Below are 24,965 nucleotides of genomic sequence, written 5' to 3' on the forward strand. Positions count from 1 at the left end.
TCCAGGCCGTGGAAGGCTAACAGTAGTTCCATAAGCCTTCCACTTCCGGATGATGCTCCCAACAGTGGAGACAGGTAGGCACAACTCGTTGGAAAGGGTTTTGTACCCCTTGCCAGCCTTGTGGAGACCCTCCACGATCTTGTCTCTGATGGCCTTGGAAAGCTCCTATGTCTTTCCCATGTTGACCATGTTTGAGTGCTGTTCACAAGTTTGGGGAGGGTCTTAAATAGTCAGAAAAGGCTGGAAAAAGAGATAATTAATCCAAACATGTGAAGCTCATTGTTCTTTGTGCCTGAACTACTTCTTAATACTTTAGGGGAACCAAACAGAATTCTGGTGGGTTGAGGGGTTGAATAATAAATGACCCTCTGAAAAGACTTTTCACAATTTAAAAAAAAAATAAACAAAGAAATAACATTCTTTTTTGCTGCAGTGCATTTCACACTTCCAGGCTGATCTACAGTCCAAATGTCACAATGCCAAGTTAACTCCAAATGTGTAAACCTGCTAAATCTGCAGGGGGTTGAATACTACTTGTAGGCACTGTATATATATATTTATTCTATGTGTATATATCTAATCTAAGCTGTCATTGTGATTTTACTGTACACTGCGCTGAATTACCGTCTTTTCAAAGGAGGCCCATGAGTAAAAATCGGACAGCAATACAGATGTCATACGGATGTTGCGATAAAAAAATCGCATGACACTCGCAGACGTTACATCCGTTTTTTCGGTCCGTAATTCGGACCGTTTTTTTTCTCTCAAGTGGAAAGGGGCCCTAACCATGACATACAAAGCCATCCACAACCTGTCTCCTCCATACATCTGTGACCTCGTCTCCCGGTACTTTCCTACCCGCAACCTCCGATCCTCTCAAGATCTCCTTCTCTACTCCCCTCTTATCTCCTCTTCCCACAATCGTATACAAGATTTCTCTCGCGTATCACCCCTACTCTGGAACCCTCTACCACAACACATCAGACTCTCGCCTACCATCGAAACCTTCAAAAAGAACCTGAAGACCCACCTCTTCCGACAAGCCTACAACCTGCAGTAACCACCGATCGACCAAACCGCTGCATGACCAGCTCTACCCTCACCTACTGTATCCTCACCCATCCCTTGTAGATTGTGAGCCTTTGCGGGCAGGGTCCTCTCTCCTCCTGTACGAGGCGGGACTTGTATTGTTCAAGATTATTGTACTTGTTTTTAATATGTATACCCGTCTTCACATGTAATGCGCCATGGAATAAATGTCGCTATATTAATAATAATAATCTAGGGGTGCAGTGATCATATTGACCCCACAGGTGTGTTGCAACATTTTATACTACTGGGCGGAGAAGAAAGAATAATTACATTTTTACCACTAAAATACTGTTATAGCCTCATATTTTTCATTTTCAGAAGGGAAAATTGCACGGAAATTTCTTACGCCATTTCTGCTGAATGTGGCAATACCGAAATATGTGACTATACAGTTCTGCTTAGCCACACGGCGAGCTTCAGGAGGGACGGAGCGCTATTTGACTTTTGTGGCGCAGATTTTTCTTGAATACTTGGCAAACTCCATTTGCAGATCCTCTAAGTGCCAGAAGAGCAGAACCCCCCTCCTTCCTCAAGTGACCCCTTAATGGAATTTACACCCATCTGGGGAATTCATCTACAGGTGGAGTGATGATTTTGACTCTATGGGTGCTTTCAAATAACAAACATGCAATGCAAGTTGCAGACTGCCATTGTAGTTGCCAGTACGTTGTAGTGCCCATACATTGTGCCCTGCTTGTGCTTCTGGAGCCACATACTTGTAAATTTAAGTGGGCTCTCCTCATTACATGCCAAACATGTGGACACTAACTGCAGCACATTGTGGGGTTCAGAAGAGAGAGGGGTAATTTGGGAGCGCAGATTTTGCTGGACTTATTTTAGTGGGGGCCATGTCGCTTTTCCAGAGCTTTTGTGCTACTTGTACGGCCACGTTCACACATTCAGTATTTGGTCAGTACTTTACTTCAGTATTTGTAAGCCTAAAACAGAAGTGGACCAATCAGACGAAAAGTATAATAGAAACACGTCACCCCTTCTGCATTTTTCGCCCAATCTTGATTTTGTCTTACAAATACTGAGCTAAAACACTGATCAAATACTGAACGTTTTAAGCCCCCTATATTTCCGTTAGCAGGTGACAGACCTGAGTGGGGACTTTTTTTGTGGATTCATTTGAAGCTTTTTTTGGGAACATTTTACATAACATTTAGGATCACATTTATCCTGTGCTCTACGCTGAGCGCTTACATCGGGGTTTCTATCTAAATCTCCGAGTGACGTAATTCAGATGAAACCTCTGAGGGATCCATTCACTATAACAAGGCAGCAGAGTTACTCTGGACTCTGGCCACTTTTCCGGTGTTGTCCTTTTTTTTCAGAATTGCACAAAACTGTTTTGAACCGTGCATTTATGCATGCCTAAAATGAGACACCACCACATCACAGGTCAGACAGTGGCCACAGTGCCTCCATCTGCTTCATTATAGGGAATCTTCCGCCGGGGGTTCCATTTGAATCACACATTTCATAGATTTACACAGAAACCCCTGGTGTAAGTGCTCAGCATAGAGCGCAGGATAAATGTGAGTGTAGCCTTACTGTGATCTGTGGGAGGCAGAATGAACAAATCAACAGCAGGTAAAGAATTGGTTTTATTTATTTTTTTACGCTGTTTCTCATAGGATATAAGTGATTAGACGACTTTATTCTTAGAATTGATGCGATTACAGCGATACCAGAATTATGACTGGTTTATAAGTTTTACTACTGTTCCATACTAAAAATGCTTTATTGCATTGCCAAATTGTGGGAACTATAATTTTTCTATTTTTCTGCCGACTGAGTCATGTGAGGACTTGTTTTTGTCAGATGAGTTGGGAGCTTTTATTGGTAGTATTTTTCAATGCATAACTTTTTTTTTAATCATTTTCTATTCCGATTTTGGGGAGGAAGAATTAACAAAAAAAAACAGCTATTTAGAAAGTTTTTCTATTTTTTTTATGCCATTCTGCGTGTGGTAAAATTGATAAGGCAGCTTTATTCTGCGGGTCAGTACAATTACAGTGATACCACATTTAAATGTGTTTTTTTTATGTTTGGCTGCTTTTAGATAAAAACAAAGTTATAAAGAAAAAAAGTTGTTTTTGCATCCCTTTATTCTAACAGCTGTAACTTTTTTACTTTTCTGCCGACAGAGCTGTATGGCGGCTTGTTTTTTGCAAGACAAGATGATGTTTTCAGTGATACCAGTTTTTTTTTTACATTTGTCTTTTTGAACGCGTTTTATTCTTTACAGCCAGAGGCTTCACCACTAGTTGTGTCGCTTTAAGTAGAGCTCCTGGTGGCGATTGCCATGATGTAACAGAATGTCATTTTGCAGAAACCCTTTCCAGATCATGACATACGTGTTGGGAAGGAGTTAAAGGTGGCATACTGGTCATATATTTTTTTTTTACTGCTGTTTTTAGCAATTCTCTTGTCAGCTTTGCTGTATAGACTAGGACAGAATGAGCAGAGTCATTTCGTGATCATAGAGTATTTTGCACTGTTCTCTTTTTTCCCAGTGCTTGCATACAGTGGGCCTATTCCCTGGTGCTCGGACCTGTTTTTTGGGCAGTCATCAACTTATGTTCGCACAGAACTTTCCCAGTTTTGACACCAACAAAATCTTTTTTTTAAGTTAAAAATTAAAAAAAGATTGCATACATTTTTTTTCTTTCCTAAACTTCCAACTTGATTTTTAGAAATTCAGATTCACATCGTAGAGATAGAAACTAGAATCCTTTATTGTGGTATAAAACTAATCTGCAAATAATAAAAAATACGTACATTAATGTTTAGTACATAAAACGGTGGTGGTGGTGGGGGGGGGTAATATGGTATGTCTGAAAATCCTTCATCAGGGTAGGGGGATATTAGTTATTTCATCTGCATGACTGACAAGTTAGCTAAAGTGGGAGGTTTAGGGCCAAGATATAAGGAGAGGACAGGTTACATACTGGAGATATCAGTAGATTAGGACATGTATGGAGAGATTATGTGAGGAGGGATCGAGGGTGCAGGTTGAGGACCAGACGTTACAGGTTTGGAGATTTGTGTAGAAATGAATAGATGGGTCAGGAATGGACATTTGTTTGCTAATTGGTGTATAGCTGGTGAAGGGAGCAGAATAGGGGAAATTAAAATGGAACCAAAGCTGAGGAAGAGTTAGGCCGGGGTCGCACTTGCGAGGTCAATGCGAGAAACTCGTGCATCAATACCCGGCACTGCCGCCGGCATTCGAGAGCGGAGTGTGCGTCTGCATGTATTTCTATGCAGCCGCACACTCGGTCCTGAGTACCGGCGGCTGTGCCGGGTATTGATGTTAGAAACCCGCGCGAGTTTCTCGCATTGAACTCACAAGGGTGACCTCGACCTTAGAGGGGTGCTATAGGGTTGCAGTAATCTCGGCGGGCTAGGATGAGGGCACATAAAGTAATTTGTGTTGACTCAAGAGATTACCGATCCGGCTGCCTGGTCTTTTCATCAGACTCATGTGTCAAGTTTGTTTTCTAGTTTTGTTTGTGAGACAAGCAGTTAAATTCAACGCTAAATTTAGGTTGTCCGAACTCCTTCCTCCGGTACTCGCCATACGCTTGGAGAGTAACTCACCGCCAGACACCATGTGTTGTTATCCAGCTGCCCGAGCCTTCTCTTCACCAATGTCAGCTATTGAGAGACCCATTAGATTGTCCGTCAAAGGTGAATGTAACCCGTATGGTCAGCTTTAGCACGTGCTGCTTACTATAGTGGAGAAGTATTAGATAAGTTCTACCAGGAGTCTTGAGCGCAAACATGGAGAACAAGGCAACTTTCTCTCCGGCTTTGCTACACGAGCCGGACGCTTCCAATGTTGACAGCCACAATAACATTGCCGGGAAGGTTTTATTTATGGCTCGTGTGTAAATGTCCAACATTTCGATGATAATGTTCCCATCACTCCTCTAGTATAAATGTAGCCGAACCCACAGAGGTCGGACTCATTGGTTCACTGCCATAAACGGGGCTATTAAAGCAAATGGCTGACTCCTCCAGAAGTCCCGATCCTGAATCCGCAGCTTGCATGGAGTATGGCGGACTGTGCACCTGGGCAGTGTTTGTCTGAGGTCTGTATCCTTGCCCTCGGTCACACAGATCATCCGATGTGCCGGTGTAGGTCTGGTTGCAGAATTGCAGATAGGGAAACGGCTGGGATTTGCAGGATGGCTCATTCATCAGTGAATACAAGGATTTCTCATTACCACTGGAAAGATAATTTTCGCCGAAGTCTTCGTCGGTCTTGCTCCCTTCGACTTTGGTATCGAGCTCGTGTAGTTGATGGTCGGAGGATTCGGTCAGCTCCTCGTATGTTTTATGATGGCTGTTATCCTGAATTCTGACAATATCCACAATTTGTGGTTCACGGTTGGTAGTCAGTAGGATATGTCTATTAAATGCACCCTGGTTAAATAAGAAAAAATATACCAAGTGACTGACAGGAATGAAAAACTTATATATATATTGATATATTATGTGTCAACATTGATCCTGGGCATCCTGGAGGAAAACAAATAGAAGTTTTGTCCACAACCGTTGTGTGTATACAGCTTCAATGTGTCTCCATGGTAACAGACTACAAACCGTGTGTAGTCTGTTACCATGGAGACAGACTACAAACCGTGTGTAGTCTGATTCTGCAGGTGTAATTCTTTCATCTGTCCCAGTCATTTGTCCTAATATGCTTTTGCTAGTTTAGCAGTGAGTAGATCCAATGATTTGTTAAAATAGATAAAGCAGAATAAACATTAAATTACGGTATATCTTTTACCTTTGTTCCATCGAAGGAAAGTATTTTGCTGCTGTTAGGATCTGGGATATCAGGGAGACATATTCTTTTCAGCCTAAAAAGAGAGAATTCTTAAAGTATTTACAAGAGGATAGATGCATGTGATTATCCGATACATTCTCAGGTTCTACCCTGGTTCTAGGTGACCAGCAGGGCGGCAGTAAATCTCACGCCTGAACCTATTCTCTAATGAGAAACACGAGATCACAGCGAGTCTGTGGGAATATTATCTTTGGTCGTATTGCAGTTTTTAATTTAGCGTTATGGCCGCATTATGTGACTGCCGTCTGTGTCTTTAGTTGCAGAGAATATTTGTAGTAAAGTTGTATCTAGTTTGTGAACACTCACCATGCTCTTTTCCAGCATCCAATTAATAGTAGCGCTAATGCCAGCAATGACACTGTAATAATTGGCACAATTATGGAACGAACCACTGCTTCAGCTAAAACCCAAGAGAAGAGTATGGTAAGAGCAACAAGCCTAAAACATAGATACTGTAACAAATCCAAGATCAGTACATGTGTATAGTAAAATAAACATGCTTATAACCTCCAGTAAGCTATAAAAGCTCAGTATTAGTGATGAGCGAATATACTAGTTACTCAAGATTTCCCGAGCACGCTCAGGTGTCCGAGTATATTTAGTGATCGGAGATTTAGTTTTCATCACAGCTGTATGATTTACATCTGATAGCCAGCATAAGTACATGTGGGGGTTGCCTGGTTACTAGGGAATCCCCACATGTACTTAGGCTGGCTAAGAGATGTAAATCATTCTGCTGAGGTGATGAAAACTAAATCTCCGCGCACTAACAAATACTCGGAGGTCACCCGAGCGTGCACGGGAAATCTCGAGCAACGAGTATATTCGCTCATCACTACTTAGTATATCTAAATATAGTATCAAATATAATTTTAAGAGTGCCAGATCCAAGTTCAGTACATAAGTAGGTAAAAAAAAGGCTAGAACATAGACACAGTACCAGATTCAAGCTCAGTACCTAAGTATAATAGCAGAAACAAATCAAGAACATAATTCCTGGGTTAATAAAGAAGTATAATAAAATAAACCAGCTTACAACAGATACCGTAACAAATTCAAGCTCAGCACATAAGTATGGTAAAAGAAATAACACTAGAACATATGTAGTTTGATTTAAGAAAGTGACTGGTCCAGTCTGTAACTACATGAAAACTACTTTTACCACATTAATGTGCTTGGAATCAGTGATTCTACCCAGCAACGCAGTTATGTAATCATCAAGCAGCTCTACACTCTTACATTCTACAGGTCCTTCTCAAAAAATTAGCATATAGTGTTAAATTTCATTATTTACCATAATGTAATGATTACAATTAAACTTTCATATATTATAGATTCATTATCCACCAACTGAAATTTGTCAGGTCTTTTATTGTTTTAATACTGATGATTTTGGCATACAACTCCTGATAACCCAAAAAACCTGTCTCAATAAATTAGCATATTTCACCCATCCAATCAAATAAAAGTGTTTTTTAATAACAAACAAAAAAACCAACAAATAATAATGTTCAGTTATGCACTCAATACTTGGTCGGGAATCCTTTGGCAGAAATGACTGCTTCAATGCGGCGTGGCATGGAGGCAATCAGCCTGTGACACTGCTGAGATGTTATGGAGGCCCAGGATGCTTCAATAGCGGCCTTAAGCTCATCCAGAGTGTTGGGTCTTGCGTCTCTCAACTTTCTCTTCACAATATCCCACAGATTCTCTATGGGGTTCAGGTCAGGAGAGTTGGCAGGCCAATTGAGCACAGTAATACCATGGTCAGTAAACCATTTACCAGTGGTTTTGGCACTGTGAGCAGGTGCCAGGTCGTGCTGAAAAATGAAATCTTCATCTCCATAAAGCATTTCAGCCGATGGAAGCATGAAGTGCTCCAAAATCTCCTGATAGCTAGCTGCATTGACCCTGCCCTTGATGAAACACAGTGGACCAACACCAGCAGCTGACATGGCACCCCACACCATCACTGACTGTGGGTACTTGACACTGGACTTCAGGCATTTTGGCATTTCCTTCTCCCCAGTCTTCCTCCAGACTCTGGCACCTTGATTTCCGAATGACATGCAAAATTTGCTTTCATCAGAAAAAAGTACTTGGGACCACTTAGCAACAGTCCAGTGCTGCTTCTCTGTAGCTCAAAAGTGGCTTTACCTGGGAATGCGGCACCTGTAGCCCATTTCCTGCACACGCCTGTGCACGGTGGCTCTGGATGTTTCCACACCAGGCTCAGTCCACTGCTTCCTCAGGTTCCCCAAGGTCTGGAATCGGTCCTTCTCCACAATCTTCCTCAGGGTCCGGTCTCCTCTTCTCGTTGTACAGCATTTTCTGCCACATTGTTTCCTTCCAACAGACTTACCATTGAGGTGCCTTGATACAGCACTCTGGGAACAGCCTATTTGTTGAGAAATTTCTTTCTGGGTCTTACCCTCTTGCTTGAGGGTGTCAATGATGGCCTTCTTGACATCTGTCAGGTCGCTAGTCTTACCCATGATGGGGGTTTTGAGTAATGAACCAGGCAGGGAGTTTATAAAAGCCTCAGGTATCTTTTGCATGTGTTTAGAGTTAATTAGTTGATTCAGAAGATTAGGGTAATAGGTCGTTTAGAGAACCTTTTCTTGATATGCTAATTTATTGAGACAGGTTTTTTGGGTTATCAGGAGTTGTATGCCAAAATCATCAGTATTAAAACAATAAAAGACCTGACAAATTTCAGTTGGTGGATAATGAATCTATAATATATGAAAGTTTAATTGTAATCATTACATTATGGGAAATAATGAAATTTAACACTATATGCTAATTTTTTGAGAAGGACCTGTATGTGCAGAAGTTCTCCTAATCTGCAGATAAGATTGCAGCAGCCCTTTTTTTTTCTATGGGTGTATACGAGTGTTGTGCCATTCACAAGCCCATCAGGTGAGCATACATACATTTCATCCTCTACCCCTTTTTCCAATTGCCCTTGCTACTACTATATGTGTCTTTCTTTTCCAAGACTAAACAGTAAAATATCCACATTCAGTCCATAAATATAGTAAAAGAAACAAAACTAAAACATGTACTGAGCTTGGATCTGATACTATATCTATGTTTTAGTCTTCTGTCTTTTATAATACTTGTGTACTGAACTTGGATTTGTTACTATATCTAAGTATTGTAAAATAAGACTAGGACATAAAAATCGTAGCAGATCCAAGCTCACTACATAAGTATGGTAAAAAAAAAGACTGAAAGATGTACTGAACTTAGATCTCATACTGCATGTTTTAGGCTTATATCTGATACCATACTTATATACAGAATTTGGAATGCTACAAACTTGTTTCTTTTGCCATTCTTATACATTGAACTTGCAGAAAGATAATCTTCACGAAAAGCACTACATTTTTTTTGTTCAAGAAAAACAAATGACATGATGATAAAAATGTATCCTCACACATAAGAAAAAAAATATTTTTTGCAGATGCTAAATTAATAAGGACATGTGAATAAGCCCACACACTTGGCACGGAAAAATAAGAAAATATGTACCTGATCTATAGCTACAATATACAGTCATGGACTAAAGTTTTGAAACTGATAAAAAAGAAAAAAAATTTAGTTACATATTCTGAGCACTGATTAGGCAAGAATAGTTTGTGACCAGTCACGGTTTGCCCAGAAGCTAATATGCAAAAATATAAATGAAAAATATAGAGAAACATTGTGAATATTGAGTCTTTGCATAAACTTGATGGGAGTTATCAATAAAAGTTTAAAAACTTATCAAATGTTTAAAGTTGTAGTTCAGTAATCATAGAAATATCCAACTACATGAACTACAAACAGGGGCGGATTATCAGAGGGTCAATATGGGCGGTAGCCCAGGGCCCAGTGGTCTGGGGGGGCCCTGGGCTACCGCATAGATTAACCCTCTGATAATCCTCTGTGACTGCCCGCCGGGCGGCGTTTATGTGCCCCCGGACCCGGTGGGCAGAGAGAGGGGGCCCGCATTGGGCCCCTTCTCATCTGCTCACCGGGCCCCTTCCGGCGCTGAGGCGGTTTCCTATTGATGTGCGGGCGCGCTCCCGCACGTCAATAGTTAACAACAACAGCCGCCAGCCAATTGGAGACTGGCAGCTGAAGTCGGCCGCAGCGCACACGTCGCCGGCGTCTGACGTCATTGTCAGTCGCCGGCGAGTGTGCGCTGCTGAAAGGAGCTCGCCGCCTGGAGCGCGGACAAGGTGAGGAGACTGTTTTTTTTTTTTTGATCAGTTAAACGGTGGGCACACTGGGGGGGCAATGCTGGAGACACGGGCAGATTGCTGGAGGACACACTGGGGGCAATGCTGGAGACAGTGGGGCAGATTGCTGGAGACAGTGCGGCAGATTGCTGGAGACAGTGGGGCAGATTGCTGGAGACGGGCAGATTGCTGGAGACAGTGGGACAGATTGCTGGAGATAGTGGGGCAATGCTGGGGACAGTGGGGCAATGCTGGGGACAGTGGGGCAATTCTGGGGACAGTGGGGCAATGCTGGAGACAGTGGGGCAATGCTGGAGACAGTGGGGCAGATTACTGGAGGACACACTGGGGGGCAATGCTGGAGACAGTGGGGCAGATTGCTGGAGGATACACTGGGGGGCAATGCTGGAGACACGGGCAGATTGGAGGACACACTGGGGGCAATGCTGGAGACAGTGGGGCAGATTGCTGGAGACAGTGGGGCAGATTGCTGGAGACAGTGGGGCAGATTGCTGGAGACAGTGGGGCAGATTGCTGGAGACAGTGGGGCAGATTGCTGGAGACAGTGGGGCAATGCTGGGGACAGTGGGGCAATGCTGGGGACAGTGGGGCAGATTGCTGGAGACAGTGGGGCAGATTGCTGGAGACAGTGGGGCAGATTGCTGGAGACAGTGGGGCAATGCTGGAGACAGTGGGGCAATGTTGGGGACAGTGGGGCAGATTGCTGGAGACAGTGGGGCAGATTGCTGGAGACAGTGGGGCAGATTGCTGGAGACACTGGGCCAGATTGCTGGACACACGGGGTAATATGCTGGACACACTGGGGCAGATTGCTGGACACACTGGGGGCAGGACTGGAGGCATAGGCAGAATGTAGACACGGGGCATGATTGGAGACACGGGGTAGAATGAAAGACATGGGGCAGGATTGGATCATGGGGCAGGATGGATACGATGGAGACAGATGGGCCAGGATGGGGAGATCATAAGGGGCAGGATGGATACTCATGAGTGCAGGATGGGAGAACATATGGCTGGAGGGAGGAATGAGATACATGGGGCCAGGGTGGGGAATATTATTACCATAGGGGCTAATTAAGGGATATTATTACTGCAGTGATGTATTTATTTTATTTTTTGAGTATACTCTTTTAAATGGGGGCGGTCCTGTTACTGTGCAGAGTGACACTATATCGCCTTTTTGTCTTCATGTGGTGTAATGTAGAAGTTGTGAAAAATTAAGTAATGTGTTCTGCAAGCGGAGCTCGAGATAACTGTGTTATTTCCTGCAGAAACGAGTCCTGGCTGGAAGAAATGATGGAGGTCTGTGCTGGATGAAAGATGAAGGACTTCACCTAGAGACGTCACTGGTGAGTCAGTGTTACCTATACACTGACACTATACACTATATACTATATACAGAGGTCCTGTGTACAATGTCACTAGTGATCACTGTATTATCTATACATTATATAAAGTTCCTGTGTATAATATCACCAGTGATCTCTGTATTACCTCTACACAGACACTGCATACTAAGTACAGATCTCTTGTGAATACTGGCACTTATGGTGATAGTATTGTGTTTTGTTTTTTTAATTACTGATCAGTATTGTAGTATTCAGTCACTATGTGGTGGTAATATGTGGTCTGGAAATGGTGTTGGGGTATTTGGTCACCAAGTGGTAATATGTGGTCTGGTCATGGTGCGGTGGTATTTGTTCCTTGTATGTGATATTATTCGATCACTGTGGTTGTAATTTGTGGTCTGGTCACGGTGCGGTGGTATTTGTTCCTTGTATGTGATATTATTGGTCAAGATATACCTAAATTGTATTGCAGATTTTAACAAATATGTAATAGGTTACTGCCCGGCCATTTTTCTGGAATAATCTGGTTCGGGTATATAATGACCCCCGTCACATGACCCCCGTCACATGACCGGGGGGGGGGGGGGTACCACAGTGTGTGAACAGCCCGGGGCCCTGGCTACCCTTAATCCACCCCTGACTACAAACAGGGAAACGGAAAACTTTGTATAAACCAAACTGTGAACCTGAATCCAAGCTCAGTACATAAGTACGGTAAAAGAAATAAACCTAGAACATAGACACAGTAACAGAGCCACACTCCGTACATAAGTATAGTAACAGAAATAAGTCTAGGTGTAGACAATACATACAGTAAGACATTTAATCAGAAAACAATGAAGCATTAAGGTACTATTCAGATATCAATGTTTATCCTGGTGCTGTACATGGCAGCACACAGACACATATTGTATTGGTATATTCACATGTCTGCATAAATATCACAGTCATGTTGTCACTCTTCTACCCAAAGCAAGATGGCACATGGCAAGACAAGAAGGGGAGGAAGCTCTGCCACTAGGGAAGGATACAAGTGGGCACCCCTAATACTTGCCCTTCACTGTCCTGAGCTCTTTAGCATCCTTAGGTGGGTTCTTTCACCCCGTGCGGCGATAATGTTCCTATCCCTGTCTTGCTCTTACTGAGGGAAGGAGGTTGGCCAAAATCTCACAATGCATGACCCATCCATCCACCCTTCAATACGTTGCAGGCGTCCTGTCCCCTTTGCAGAAAAGCGCCCCCAAAGTATGCTGTTTCCTCCACCATGCTTCACGATTGGGACTGTGTTCTTTGGGTTGTACATGTCCTTCTGCCTCCAAACACAGCGAGTGGAGTTGATACCAAAAAGTTATATTTTGTTCTCATCTGGTCCTTCTCCCATGAGTCCTCCGGATCATCCAAACCAGTGTTCCCCCAACTCCGGTCCTCAAGAGCCACCAACAGGTCATGTTTTCAGGATGTCCTTAGTATTACACAGGTGATACTTTCATTAGCTAGATGACCAAGAATCCCATCAGCTGTTTAATACTAAGGAAATCCTGAAAACATGACCTGTTGATGGCTCTTAAGGGCCAGAGTTGGGAAACATTGATCTAAATGATCATGGGCAAACTTCAAATGGGCATGGACATGTGCTGGTGTGAGCAGGGGGACCTTGCGTGCTCTTTAGGATTTTAATCCATGATGGTGTAGTCTGTTACTAACGGTAATGTTTGAGACTGTGGTCCCAGCTCTCAGATCCTCCCGTGTAGTTCTGGGTTGATTCCTGACCTTTCTCAGAATCATCCTTACTCCACGTGGCAAGATCTTGCATGGCGCCCCAGACCAAGGAACATTGACAGTCACCTTGTGTTTCTTCCATGTTCTAATAATTATGCTAACAGTTGTTGCCTTGTGCATGTCTACAATTTTGTCCCTGGTGTCCTTAGATAGCTCTTTGGTCTTGGCCATGGTAGAGAGGTTGGAGTGTGTGTGAACATGTGTTTTTTTTATACTGGTAACGAGTTCAAACAGGTGAAATTAATACAGGTAATTAGTGCAGAGCAGGGGGCTTGAAGAAAAACTAACATGTCTGTGAGAGACAGAATTCTTGCTGGTTGTTCGGTGATCAGATACTTTTCATGCAATAAAATGCAATTTAATTATTTTAAATCATACAGTGTGATTTTCTGTTTATTATTTTTAGATAACGTGCACCTATGATAAAAATTACAGACCTCTCCATTGGAGAACCATGGGTGGGAAAACCCGCAAAATTCTAGTGTATCAAATACCTATTTTCCCAACTGTAAGTATAGTAACAGAAATAAACCTAGAACATAAACCAACATAAAAATAAGTCTACAAGTATGTACTGAGCTTGGATCTATTACTATATTTAAAAATAAATACTTTGTGTTCTAGGCTGATTTATTTTGCCAAACATACATAATGAGCTTAGATGTATTACTTTATCGATGTTCTATGTTATGATGCGGTGGTTTAGGAGCAACATGGAACGAGCTCTGAAGGAGGTGGTACCTGTACTGACCGCAGTCCCTAAGCTCAACACAACACTAGAAGTAGCCGTGGAATACTCCTAACTCTCCCTAGGCATCTCGTCACAGCCTAAGAGCTAACTACCCCTAAAGATAGAAGCAGGAAAACTATCTTGCCTCAGAGAAAATCCCCAAAGATAGATTAGCCCCCCACAAATAATGACTGTGAGTGGAGAGGGAAAAGACGTACACAGAATGAAACCAGGATGAGCACAGGAGGCCAGTCTAACTTGATAGGACAGGATGGAATACTGTGCGGTCAGTATTAAACCCTACAAAAATCCACGCAGAGTTTACTAAAAACCTCCACACCTGACTAAAGGTGTGGAGGGTAAATCTGCTTCCCAGAGCTTCCAGCAAGACAGAATTAATTCATACTGATAAGCTGGACAAACAGAAGCACAGAACGGATAAGTCCACAATCTGTGAACAGAAAAGAGCAAGCAAAAACTTAGCTTTGCTTAACTGGTCAGGATAACAGGGAACTCCAAAGAGATGTGAATCCAACCAGGAACTGGCTGAAGGACAGAGCCAGGCATAAATAGCCGAGCAGAAAAGACGATCAGTGGAAGCAGCTGAAGACAGCTAACTCCAAGGAGCAGCCATACCACTAGAAACCACAAGAGGGAGGCCAAGAGCAGAACTCACAAAAGTGCCACTTACAACCACCGGAGGGAGCCCAAGAGCGGAATTCACAAGAGTACCCCCCCCCTTGAGGAGGGGTCACCGAACCCTCACCAGAGCCCCCAGGCCGATCAGGACGAGCCAAGTGAAAAGCATGAACCAAATTGGTGGCATGGACATCGGAGGCAACAACCCAAGACTTATCCTCCTGACCATAACCCTTCCACTTGACAAGATACTGAAGCCTCCGCCTCGAAAAACGAGAATCCAAAATCTTCTCAACCTCATATTCCAACTCTCCCTCAACCAACACCGGGGCAGGAGGGTCAACCGAGGGAACAACGGGCACCACATATCTCCGCAACAAAGATCTATGGAAAACATTATGAATGGCAAAAGCGGCTGGAAGAGCCAAACGAAAAGAAACAGGATTAATAATTTCAGAAATTTTATAAAGACCAATAAACTGAGGCTTAAACTTAGGGGACGAAACCTTCATAGGAACATGACGAGAGGACAAACAAACCAAATCCCCCACACGAAGCCGGGGACCAACACACCGATGGCGGTTAGCAAAACGTTGAGCCCTTTCCTAAGACAACGTCAAATTGTCCACCACATGAGTCCAAATCTGCTGCAGCCTGTCCACCACAGAATCAACACCAGGACAATCAGAAGGCTCAACCTGCCCAGAAGAAAAGCGAGGATGAAAACCAAAATTACAAAAGAAAGGTGAAACCAAAGCAGCCGAACTAGCCCGATTATTAAGGGCAAACTCGGCCAACGGCAAGAAAGCCACCCAATCATCCTGATCAGCAGACACAAAGCATCTCAAATAGGTCTCCAAGGTCTGATTAGTTCGCTCAGTTTGGCCATTAGTCTGAGGGTGAAACGCCGAAAAAGACAAATCAATGCCCATCCTAGCACAAAAGGCCCGCCAAAATCTAGAGACAAACTGAGAACCTCTGTCAGACACAATATTCTCCGGAATGCCATGCAAACGAACCACATGCTGAAAAAACAATGGAACCAGATCTGAGGAGGAAGGCAACTTAGGCAAAGGTACCAGATGGACCATTTTAGAGAACCGGTCACAAACCACCCAGATAACAGACATCTTCTGGGAAACAGGAAGATCCGAAATAAAATCCATGGAAATATGCGTCCAGGGCCCCTCAGAGACCGGCAAAGGCAAAAGCAACCCACTAGCGCGGGAACAGCAAGGCTTGGCTCAGGCGCACGTCCCACAGGACTGCACAAAAGCACGGACATCGCGCGACAAGGAAGGCCACCAAAAGGACCTAGCAACCAAATCTCTGGTACCAAAAATCCCAGGATGGCCAGCCAACACTGAACAATGAACCTCAGAAATCACCTTACTCGTCCATCTATCAGGAACAAACAGCTTCCCCACAGGACAGCGGTCAGGCCTATCAGCCTGAAATTCCTGAAGCACCCGCCGCAAATCAGGGGAGATGGCAGAAAGAATCACCCCTTCCTTAAGAATGCCAACCGGCTCAAGGACTCCAGGAGAATCAGGCGAAAAACTCCTAGAGAGGGCATCAGCCTTAACATTCTTAGATCCCGGAAGATACGAGACCACAAAATCAAAACGGGAGAAAAACAGAGACCATTGAGCCTGTCTAGGATTCAGCCGCTTGGCCGACTCGAGGTAAACCAGATTCTTATGATCAGTCAAGACCCCAACGCGGTGCTTAGCTCCCTCAAGCCAATGTCGCCACTCCTCAAACGCCCACTTCATTGCCAACAACTCCCGATTGCCGACATCATAATTGCGTTCTGCAGGTGAAAACTTTCTGGAAAAAAAGGCACACGGTTTCATCAAAGAACCATCAGACTCCCTCTGAGACAAAACGGCCCCTGCCCCAATCTCAGACGCGTCAACCTCAACCTGATATGGAAGAGAAACATCCGGCTGACGCAACACAGGGGCAGAAGTAAATCGGCGTTTAAGCTCCCGAAAGGCCTCAACAGCCTCAGAGGACCAATTCGTCACATCAGCGCCTTTCTTCGTCAAATCAGTAAGGGGCTTAACCACACTGGAAAAGTTGGCAATGAAACGGCGATAGAAATTAGCAAAGCCCAAAAATTTTTGAAGGCCCTTCACAGATGTGGGTTGAATCTAGTCATGAATAGCTTGGACCTTAACAGGATCCATTTCTATAGACGAGGGAGAAAAATAAAACCCAAAAAAGAGACCTTCTGAACTCCGAATAGGCACTTAGACCCTTTCACAAACAAAGCATTATCACGAAGGATCTGGAACACCATCCTGACCTGCTTCACATGAGACTCCCAATCATCGGAAAAAATCAAAATATCATCCAAATATACGACCATGAATTTATCAAGATAATTGCAGAAAATATCATGCATGAAAGACTGGAACACCGATGAAGCATTAGCGAGCCCAAATGGCATCACAAGGTATTCAAAATGGCCTTCGGGGGTATTAAATGCAGTTTTCCATTTGTCACCCTGTTTAATACAAACAAGATTATATGCCCTTCGGAGGTCAATCTTAGTAAACCAACTAGCCCCCTTAATCTGAGCAAACAAATCAGTAAGCAGAGGCAAGGGGTATTGGAATTTGACCGTGATCTTATTAAGAAGACGATAATCAATACAGGGTCTCAAGGAGCCATCCTTCTTAGCAACAAAAAAGAAACCCGCTCCCAATGGTGACGAAGACAGCCGAACATGCCCCTTCTCCAAAGATTCCTTAACATAACTCCACATGGCGGCATGCTCTGGCACAGGCAGATTGAAAAGTCGGCCCTTAGGGAACTTACAACCAGGAATCAAGTTAATAGCACAATCACAGTCCCTGTGCGGAGGAAGGGAACTGGACTTGGGCTCATCAAATACATCCTGGAAATCCGACAAAAACTCAGGGACCTCAGAAGAGGGGGAAGAGGAAATTGACATCAAAGGAACGTCACTATGTACCCCTTGACAACCCCAACTAGTCACAGTCATAGTTTTCCAATCCAGCACCGGATTATGTTCCTGTAACCATGGAAAACCCAGTACAACAACATCATGCAGGTTATGCAACACCAGAAAACTGCAATCTTCCTGATGTGCAGGAGCCATGTACATGGTCATCTGCGTCCAGTACTGAGGTTTATCCTTGGCCAATGGAGTAGCATCAATGCCCCTCAAAGGAATAGGGCTCTGTAAAGGCTGCAAGGAAAAACCACAGCGCCTGGTGAATTCTAAGTCCATTAGGTTCAGGGCAGCGCCTGAATCCACAAATGCCATGACAGAAAAGGACGACAATGAGCAAATCAGGGTCACAGATAAGAGAAATTTAGGCTGTATAGTACTAATGGTAATAGACCTAGCGACTCTCTTAGTACGCTTAGGGCAATCAGAGATAACATGAGTAGAATCACCACAGTAAAAACACAGCCTATTCTGACGTCTGAATTCCTGCCGTTCTGTTCTAGTCAAAATCCTATCACATTGCATAGGTTCAGGACTCTGCTCCGAGGACACTGCCATATGGTGCACAGCTTTGCGCTCGCGCAGACGCCGATCAATCTGAATGGCTAGAGACATAGATTCGCTCAAACCGGCAGGCGTAGGAAAGCCCACCATAACATCTTTAAGGGCTTCAGAAAGACCTTTTCTGAAAATAGCAGCCAGAGCCTCCTCACTCCATTTAGTGAGCACAGACCATTTTCTAAATTTCTGGCAGTATAACTCTGCCGCTTCCTGACCTTGACACAAGGCCAACAGGGTTTTTCTGCATGATCCACAGAATTAGGTTCGTCATACAATAATCCGAGTGCTAGAAAAAATGCATCAACATTCAATAATGCCGGATCCCCTGTTTCAAGAGAAAAAGCCCAGTCTTGAGGGTCACCACGCAGCAAGGATATGATGATCTTTACTTGCTGAATGGGATCACCTGAAGAACGGGGTTTCAAAGCAAAAAACAATTTGCAGTTATTTTTAAAGTTCAAAAACTTGGATCTGTCCCCAAAAAACAAATCAGGAGTAGGAATTCTAGGCTCTAAAGCCGGAGTCTGGACAACATAGTCCTGGATAATCTGTACTCTTGCAGCAAGTTGATCCACACGAGAAAACAAACCCTGAACATCAATGCCAGAGCATATATCCTGAACCACCCAGATATCAAGAGGAAAAAAAAGACAAACCAGAGCACAGAAAAAAAAATGGTTCAGAACTTTCTTTTCCTTCTTTTTAGATGCATTTAATTCATTTTTGGCCACTTGTACTGTTATGATACGGTGGTTTAGGAGCAACATGGAACGAGCTCTGAAGGAAGTGGTAACTGTACTGACCGCAGTCCCTAAGCTCAACACAACACTAGAAGTAGCCGTGGAATGCTCCTAACTCTCCCTAGGCACCTCGTCACAGCCGAAGAGCTAACTACCCCTAAAGATAGAAGCAGGAAAACTATCTTGCCTCAGAGAAAATCCCCAAAGGATAGATTAGCCCCCCACAAATAATGACTGTGAGTGGAGAGGGAAAAGACATACACAGAATGAAACCAGGATGAGCACAGGAGGCCAGTCTAACTTGATAGATAGGACAGGATGGAATACTGTGTGGTCAGCATTAAACCCTACAAAAATCCACGCAGAGTTTACTAAAAATCTCCACACCTGACTAAAGGTGTGGAGGGTAAATCTGCTTCCCAGAGCTTCCAGCAAGACAAAATTAATTCATACTGATAACGCTAGACAAACATAGAAGCACAGAACGGATAAGTCCACAATCTGTGAACAGAAAAGAGCAAGCAAAAACTTAGCTTTGCTGAACTGGTCAGGATAACAGGGAACTCCAAAGAGATGTGAATCCAACCAGGAACCATTTACAAGTGGCACTGGCTGAAGGACAGAGCCAGGCATAAATAGCCGAGCAGAAAAGACGATCAGTGGAAGCAGCTGAAGACAGCTAACTCCAAGGAGCAGCCATACCACTAGAAACCACAAGAGGGAGCCCAAGAGCAGAACTCACAAAAGTGCCACTAACAACCACCGGAGGGAGCCCAAGAGCGGAATTCACAACAGTTCTAGTCTTATTTGTTACTATATTCAAGTACTGTACTTACCCTGAACTTGGTACTGTATCTATATTTTAAATTTGTTTATTACCATACTTATGTACTGACACTGAATATTGTGCTGTATCTATGTTCTAGATTTCTAGATTTTGTTTCTGTTAATATTCTTATGTAATTACTTTTAGTGCGTGCTCTAAATATGTTTTTATTACCGCACTCATGTACTATGCTAGGATCAGTTATTAGATGTTCGGTAAAAGACAAAAGTCTAAAATGTAGATAAAGTAACAGATCCAAGCTCAATACATAAGTATAGTAGTACATACAAGTCTAGGTCATAGATACAGCAACAGATCGAAGCTCAGTACATAAATATAGTAATGAAAGTCTATGGTTTAGTTACAGTAACAGATCCAAGCTCAGTACATAATTATAGTAATACATACAAGTCTAGGGCATAGGTACAGCAACAGATCCAAGCTCAGTACATAAATATAGTAATGAAAGTCTATAGTTTAGGTACAGTAACAGATCCAAGCTCAGTACATGCTGTTTATTTAGTGGTCGTAGCAGTCACTAGTTATATACCTGCTACATGGTGAGATTTGTAGTTAAGAAGTAGCATCTTGTGCACTCTATAAATACAACTAAAATGTTCATCATAAATTGCATAAAATGTGATACTTGGCAATATATCCAATATCTATAATCACTGATTATTATAAAATGACACTCACCATCATCTGCAGTGTCGGCCCCACTGTCATCGCTACGGGTTTCTCCTCCACCGGTGATGGCCACAACAGCTACCTTATATTTTCTATTCGGTATTAGTCGAGTTATTGTGAGCTGCATTTTATTTGGATCTTCGATATAAAATCTGCACATGTCGTCTGTGAAAAGATGAATGATAGATTAGATAGATATGTGATAAATAGACATATAGACTGTAGGGATCCTCACCTGACTGGCTGCAGCCTTTCCCTGTATCGTTCACAAAAACATTGTATCCGGTAACAAATCCTTCCTGAGACCCATCCAAGGGGTATGGCGACCAATCCACGAAAAATGACCTGGCTTTAATGTTACTGATTCTCACATTTGGCTTCACGGAAGAAGCTAAAAATAAAGTAAAAATGCACAAAAATATATATTTAGAATGTAATATAGAATATAACAAGATATAATCATATATAGACTATGATATAGAATATAACAGGATACAAATTACATAATCTAGAATATAAGTGTGTATGTATATATTTACAGTTGTGTGAAAGTGTTTGCACCCTTCCTGAGTTCCTATTCTTTTCATGTTTGTCACACTTAAGTGTTTCAGATCATCACACAAATGTAAATAGTAGACAAAGATAACACAAGGAACCACAAAAAGCAGTTTATAGGTCTTTATTATTAAGTGAAAAAGAAGTCCAAACCTACATGGCTCGGTATGAAAAAGTGATTGCCTCCCACCCCCTTGAAACATAATTTAACTTTGGTTTATCACATCTTTGGGAAGCTGAGTTCACATTCCCTAACCACACCCAGGCCTGATTATTGCCACACCTGTTTTCAATTTAGAAATCACTTACATAGGACCTGCATGACAAAATGAAGTAAACCAAAAGTTCCTCAAAAGCTAGAGATCATGCCGCTATCCAAAGAATTTCTGTAACAAATGAGAAACAAAGTAATTGAGAACTATCAGCCTGGATAAAGTTCTAAGGCCATTTCTCAAGCTTTGAGACTTTAGCAAACCACTACACAGAGTTTAAGATGAAAAGCACTGCTGAGCAATAAGAACATAAAGGCTCATCTCAGTTTTGCCAGAAAACATCTTGATGATCACCAAGACTTTTGGGAGAACACTCTGTGGACTGATGAGACAAAAGTGGAACTTTTTGGAAGGTGTATGTCCCATTACATCTGGTGTAGATGTAAAAATTATTTCAGAAAACGAACATCATACCAACAGTAAAATGTGGTGGTCTGGTGCTGTTTTGCTACTCCAGGACCTGGAAGACTTGCTGTGGTAAATGGAACCATGAATTCTGCCGTCTACCCAAAAAATCCTGAAGCAGAATGTCCGGCCATCTGTTCATGACCTCAAGCTGAAGCACGCTTGGGTTATGCAGCAGGACAATGATCCAAAACACACCAGCAAGTCCACCTCTGAATGGCTTAACCCTGCTGTTGTCTTCGGTCAAAACCGACCGACCTTGAACTTCAATATTCTTTAAAATATTCAAGATGTGGCTCTGAAACCCGTGGCCGACCGACCCATCCTCATTTAAGTCAATCAACCACAAGTTTCAGAACCGCATCTTGAACACCCCCAAAAATACCAAAGTTCAAAATCGGTCTCCCCAGACCGAAGAATACAGCAGGGTTAAGAAAAACAAAATTAAGACTTTGGAGTGGCCTAGTCAAAGTCCTGACTTTAATCCGATTGAGATGCTGCGGCATGATCGTAAAAAGGCGGTTCATGCTCGGAAACCTCCAATGTGGCAGAATTACAACAATTCGGCAAAGATGAGCGGCCAAAATCCCTCCAGAGCGTTGTAAAAGACTCATTGCCAGTTATCGCAAACACTTTGATTGCAGTTGTTGCTGCTATGAGCGGCCCAACCAGTTATTAGGTTTAGGGGGCTATCACTTTTTCACGCAACTGTATAATGCAAAATATAGATATAAAATATACAAAAATATAACAGAATGTAATCCGTAAAATAACACAGAAAATCTAGACTACAATATATACGGTAGAATATAACCGAATGTACCCAGCTCCTTCGTGTACCCCTCTTTCTTCTCCAGGAGATGTTCCCCGTCGCCCGTAGATCCGTATATTCTGAACTCGTATCTTACTCCTGGTCTGAAGTCTCCTGCAATGTTGTAAGATTTCACCATTGTTATTAATAATAATATTCTGGGGTCTCATTGGCTGTTATGGGGGGGCACAGTAAATATTTTTGAGTTAAAGTAGCTTTTATGGGAACAGAATGGCAATTATCAGTTAGCAGTGATAATAATGGGGGCTACTGGTTATTATGGGGTCTGTGACTAGTATAGGGGTAGAATGGCAATTATGGGTTCACAGTGATTAATATATGGGCTCTTATGGGTTAAAAAGAGGTTGTAAATTGATTCCTTTGTCACCTTTCTAGATATCATGGGGGACAGCACGGACATTATGGGGTCACAGTGATTTAATACGGGGCCCTAAAGTTTATATGAGATATAATGGGACAACAAGGATATTATGGGGTCACAGTGATTTTTGGGGGGGACAAGGCTGTATGCACAAGCAGTCTGTGCTGTGAATTGTATTTTTTTAAAAAACAAAAAAACTTTTTTTACTGTACTATAGGAAAACAATAGATTTTTTTTTAAACAAGTAGCTAATATTTCCAGGTAATTTACTTTATTTATTTTTTAAAGGGTGTGTATACTTTTGCAGCCAAGGTCAAGTTTTGTTTCGAGCTCCAATGTGCACACGTTCAGGTTTTTTTCGCGTTTTTTTTCTCGGTAAAAACGCTATAAAAACTCATTATAAACGCATACATTATGCATCCTATCATTTAGAATGCATTTTGCATGTTTTGTGCACATTTCCGTGAAAAAAAATGCATCACGGTAAAAAAAAAAAGCAGCATGTTCATTAATTTTGCAGATTTTCTGCGTTTTTCCCGCTATTCTATGCATTTGGGAAAAAAACGCACAAAAAACGCACCAAAAACGCATGAAAAAACGCATGCGTTTTTTGTCAGGAGAATTTCTGCAAGAAATCCTGACGTGTGCACATACCCTTAAAATAGTAAAAAAATAAATAAATAAATGAAGAATCTTTGCAAACAGGACAGGTTAATAATTCCACCGGAAAAATCAGACTACAAAGGGTTTGTTTGTAGTCTGTCACCATGGAAACAGATCTGTATAGAAGCTGTAAAAACCAAACTATAAGGCCGGCGTCACACTACCGTGTTTTACGGACGTAAGAGCGCATAAAATACGTCCGTAAAACACGCATTACACACGGCCCAACTATTCTCTATGCCCCTGCTCCTATCTGCCGTATTTTACTGATCCGTATTATACGGCTTTCTACGGCCGTAGAAAATCGCAGCATGCTGCGTTTGTCACCGTATTGCGCAAAAAAATCGCCAATGAAAGTCTATGGAAGCCAGACAAATACGGATTACACACGGACCAGCAGTGTGACTTGCGAGAAATACGCAGCGGTGTTAGAGAGAAAAGCCGGCAATTCAGTGCGGTGTACAGTAAAATCACACTGACAGCTTCCAGTAGAATAGGTAGAATAAATGTGTACACATAGAATAGGTATATATACATATATATATATATATATATATGTCAGTGAGACACATATATGTATATATATTAATATTTCTTCCAGCGCTAGACAGCTTAAAAGCCGGTAATTCAATTGCCGGCTTTTGCTTTCTCCTTCCTAAACCCGACATGATATGAGACCTGGTTTACATACAGTAAACCATCTCATATCACCATTTTTTTGCATATTCCACACTACTAATGTTAGTAGTGTGTATATGCAAAATTTGGCCGTTCTATCTACTAAATTAAAGGGTTAAATGGTGGAAAAAATTGGCGTGGGCTCCCGCGCAATTTTCTCTGCCAGAGTAGTAAAGCCAGTGACTGAGGGCAGATATTAATAGCCTGGAGAGGGTCCACGGTTATTGGCCCCCCTGGCTAAAAACATCTGCCCCCAGCCACCCCAGAAAAGGCACATCTGGAAGATGCGCCTATTCTGGCACTTGGCCACTGTCTTCCCATTCCCGTGTAGCGGTGGGATATGGGGTAATGAAGGGTTAATGCCACCTTGCTATTGTAAGGTGACATTAAGCCAGATTAATAATGGAGAGGCGTCAATTATGACAACCTCTGCTGGTTGTCTGTTATGGTCTGGTGATTAAGGAGCGACATGCGACTAGCTCTGAGCAGGTGGTAACTATACTGACCGCAGTCCCTAAGCTCGACACAACACTAGAAGTAGCCGTGGAATGCTCCTAACTCTGCCTAGGCATCTCGTCACAGCCTAAGAGCTAACTACCCCTAAAGATAGAAGCAGGAAAACTATCTTGCCTCAGAGAAAATCCCCAAAGGATAGATTAGCCCCCCACAAGTAATGACTGTGAGAGGAGAAGGAAA

General features: G+C 42.7%; 1 protein-coding gene across 3 annotated transcripts in view; it reads right to left on the reverse strand.

Moving 5' to 3' along the window:
* Positions 1-3,813: 3,813 nt before the first annotated feature.
* OSMR (oncostatin M receptor) overlaps positions 3,814-24,965 on the reverse strand; it is a 180,319-nt gene continuing 159,167 nt past the window's right edge. For 2 of the 3 annotated variants that reach the window (XM_069745927.1, XM_069745928.1), the window contains 6 exons: positions 22,559-22,660; positions 20,739-20,894; positions 20,513-20,668; positions 6,263-6,356; positions 5,897-5,969; positions 3,820-5,529 (listed from right to left, as the gene is read on the reverse strand). In XM_069745927.1, the coding sequence (XP_069602028.1) occupies positions 5,026-5,529; positions 5,897-5,969; positions 6,263-6,356; positions 20,513-20,668; positions 20,739-20,894; positions 22,559-22,660 (1,085 nt within the window). In that variant the 3' untranslated portion in view covers positions 3,820-5,025. Of the gene's footprint in view, positions 5,530-5,896; positions 5,970-6,262; positions 6,357-20,512; positions 20,669-20,738; positions 20,895-22,558; positions 22,661-24,965 lie in introns of all 3 variants that reach the window. The other variant, XM_069745926.1, reaches the window with a different exon arrangement.

The sequence above is a fragment of the Ranitomeya imitator genome, chromosome 1, assembly GCF_032444005.1.
Source record: "Ranitomeya imitator isolate aRanImi1 chromosome 1, aRanImi1.pri, whole genome shotgun sequence".
Taxonomy (NCBI): Eukaryota; Metazoa; Chordata; class Amphibia; order Anura; family Dendrobatidae; genus Ranitomeya; species Ranitomeya imitator.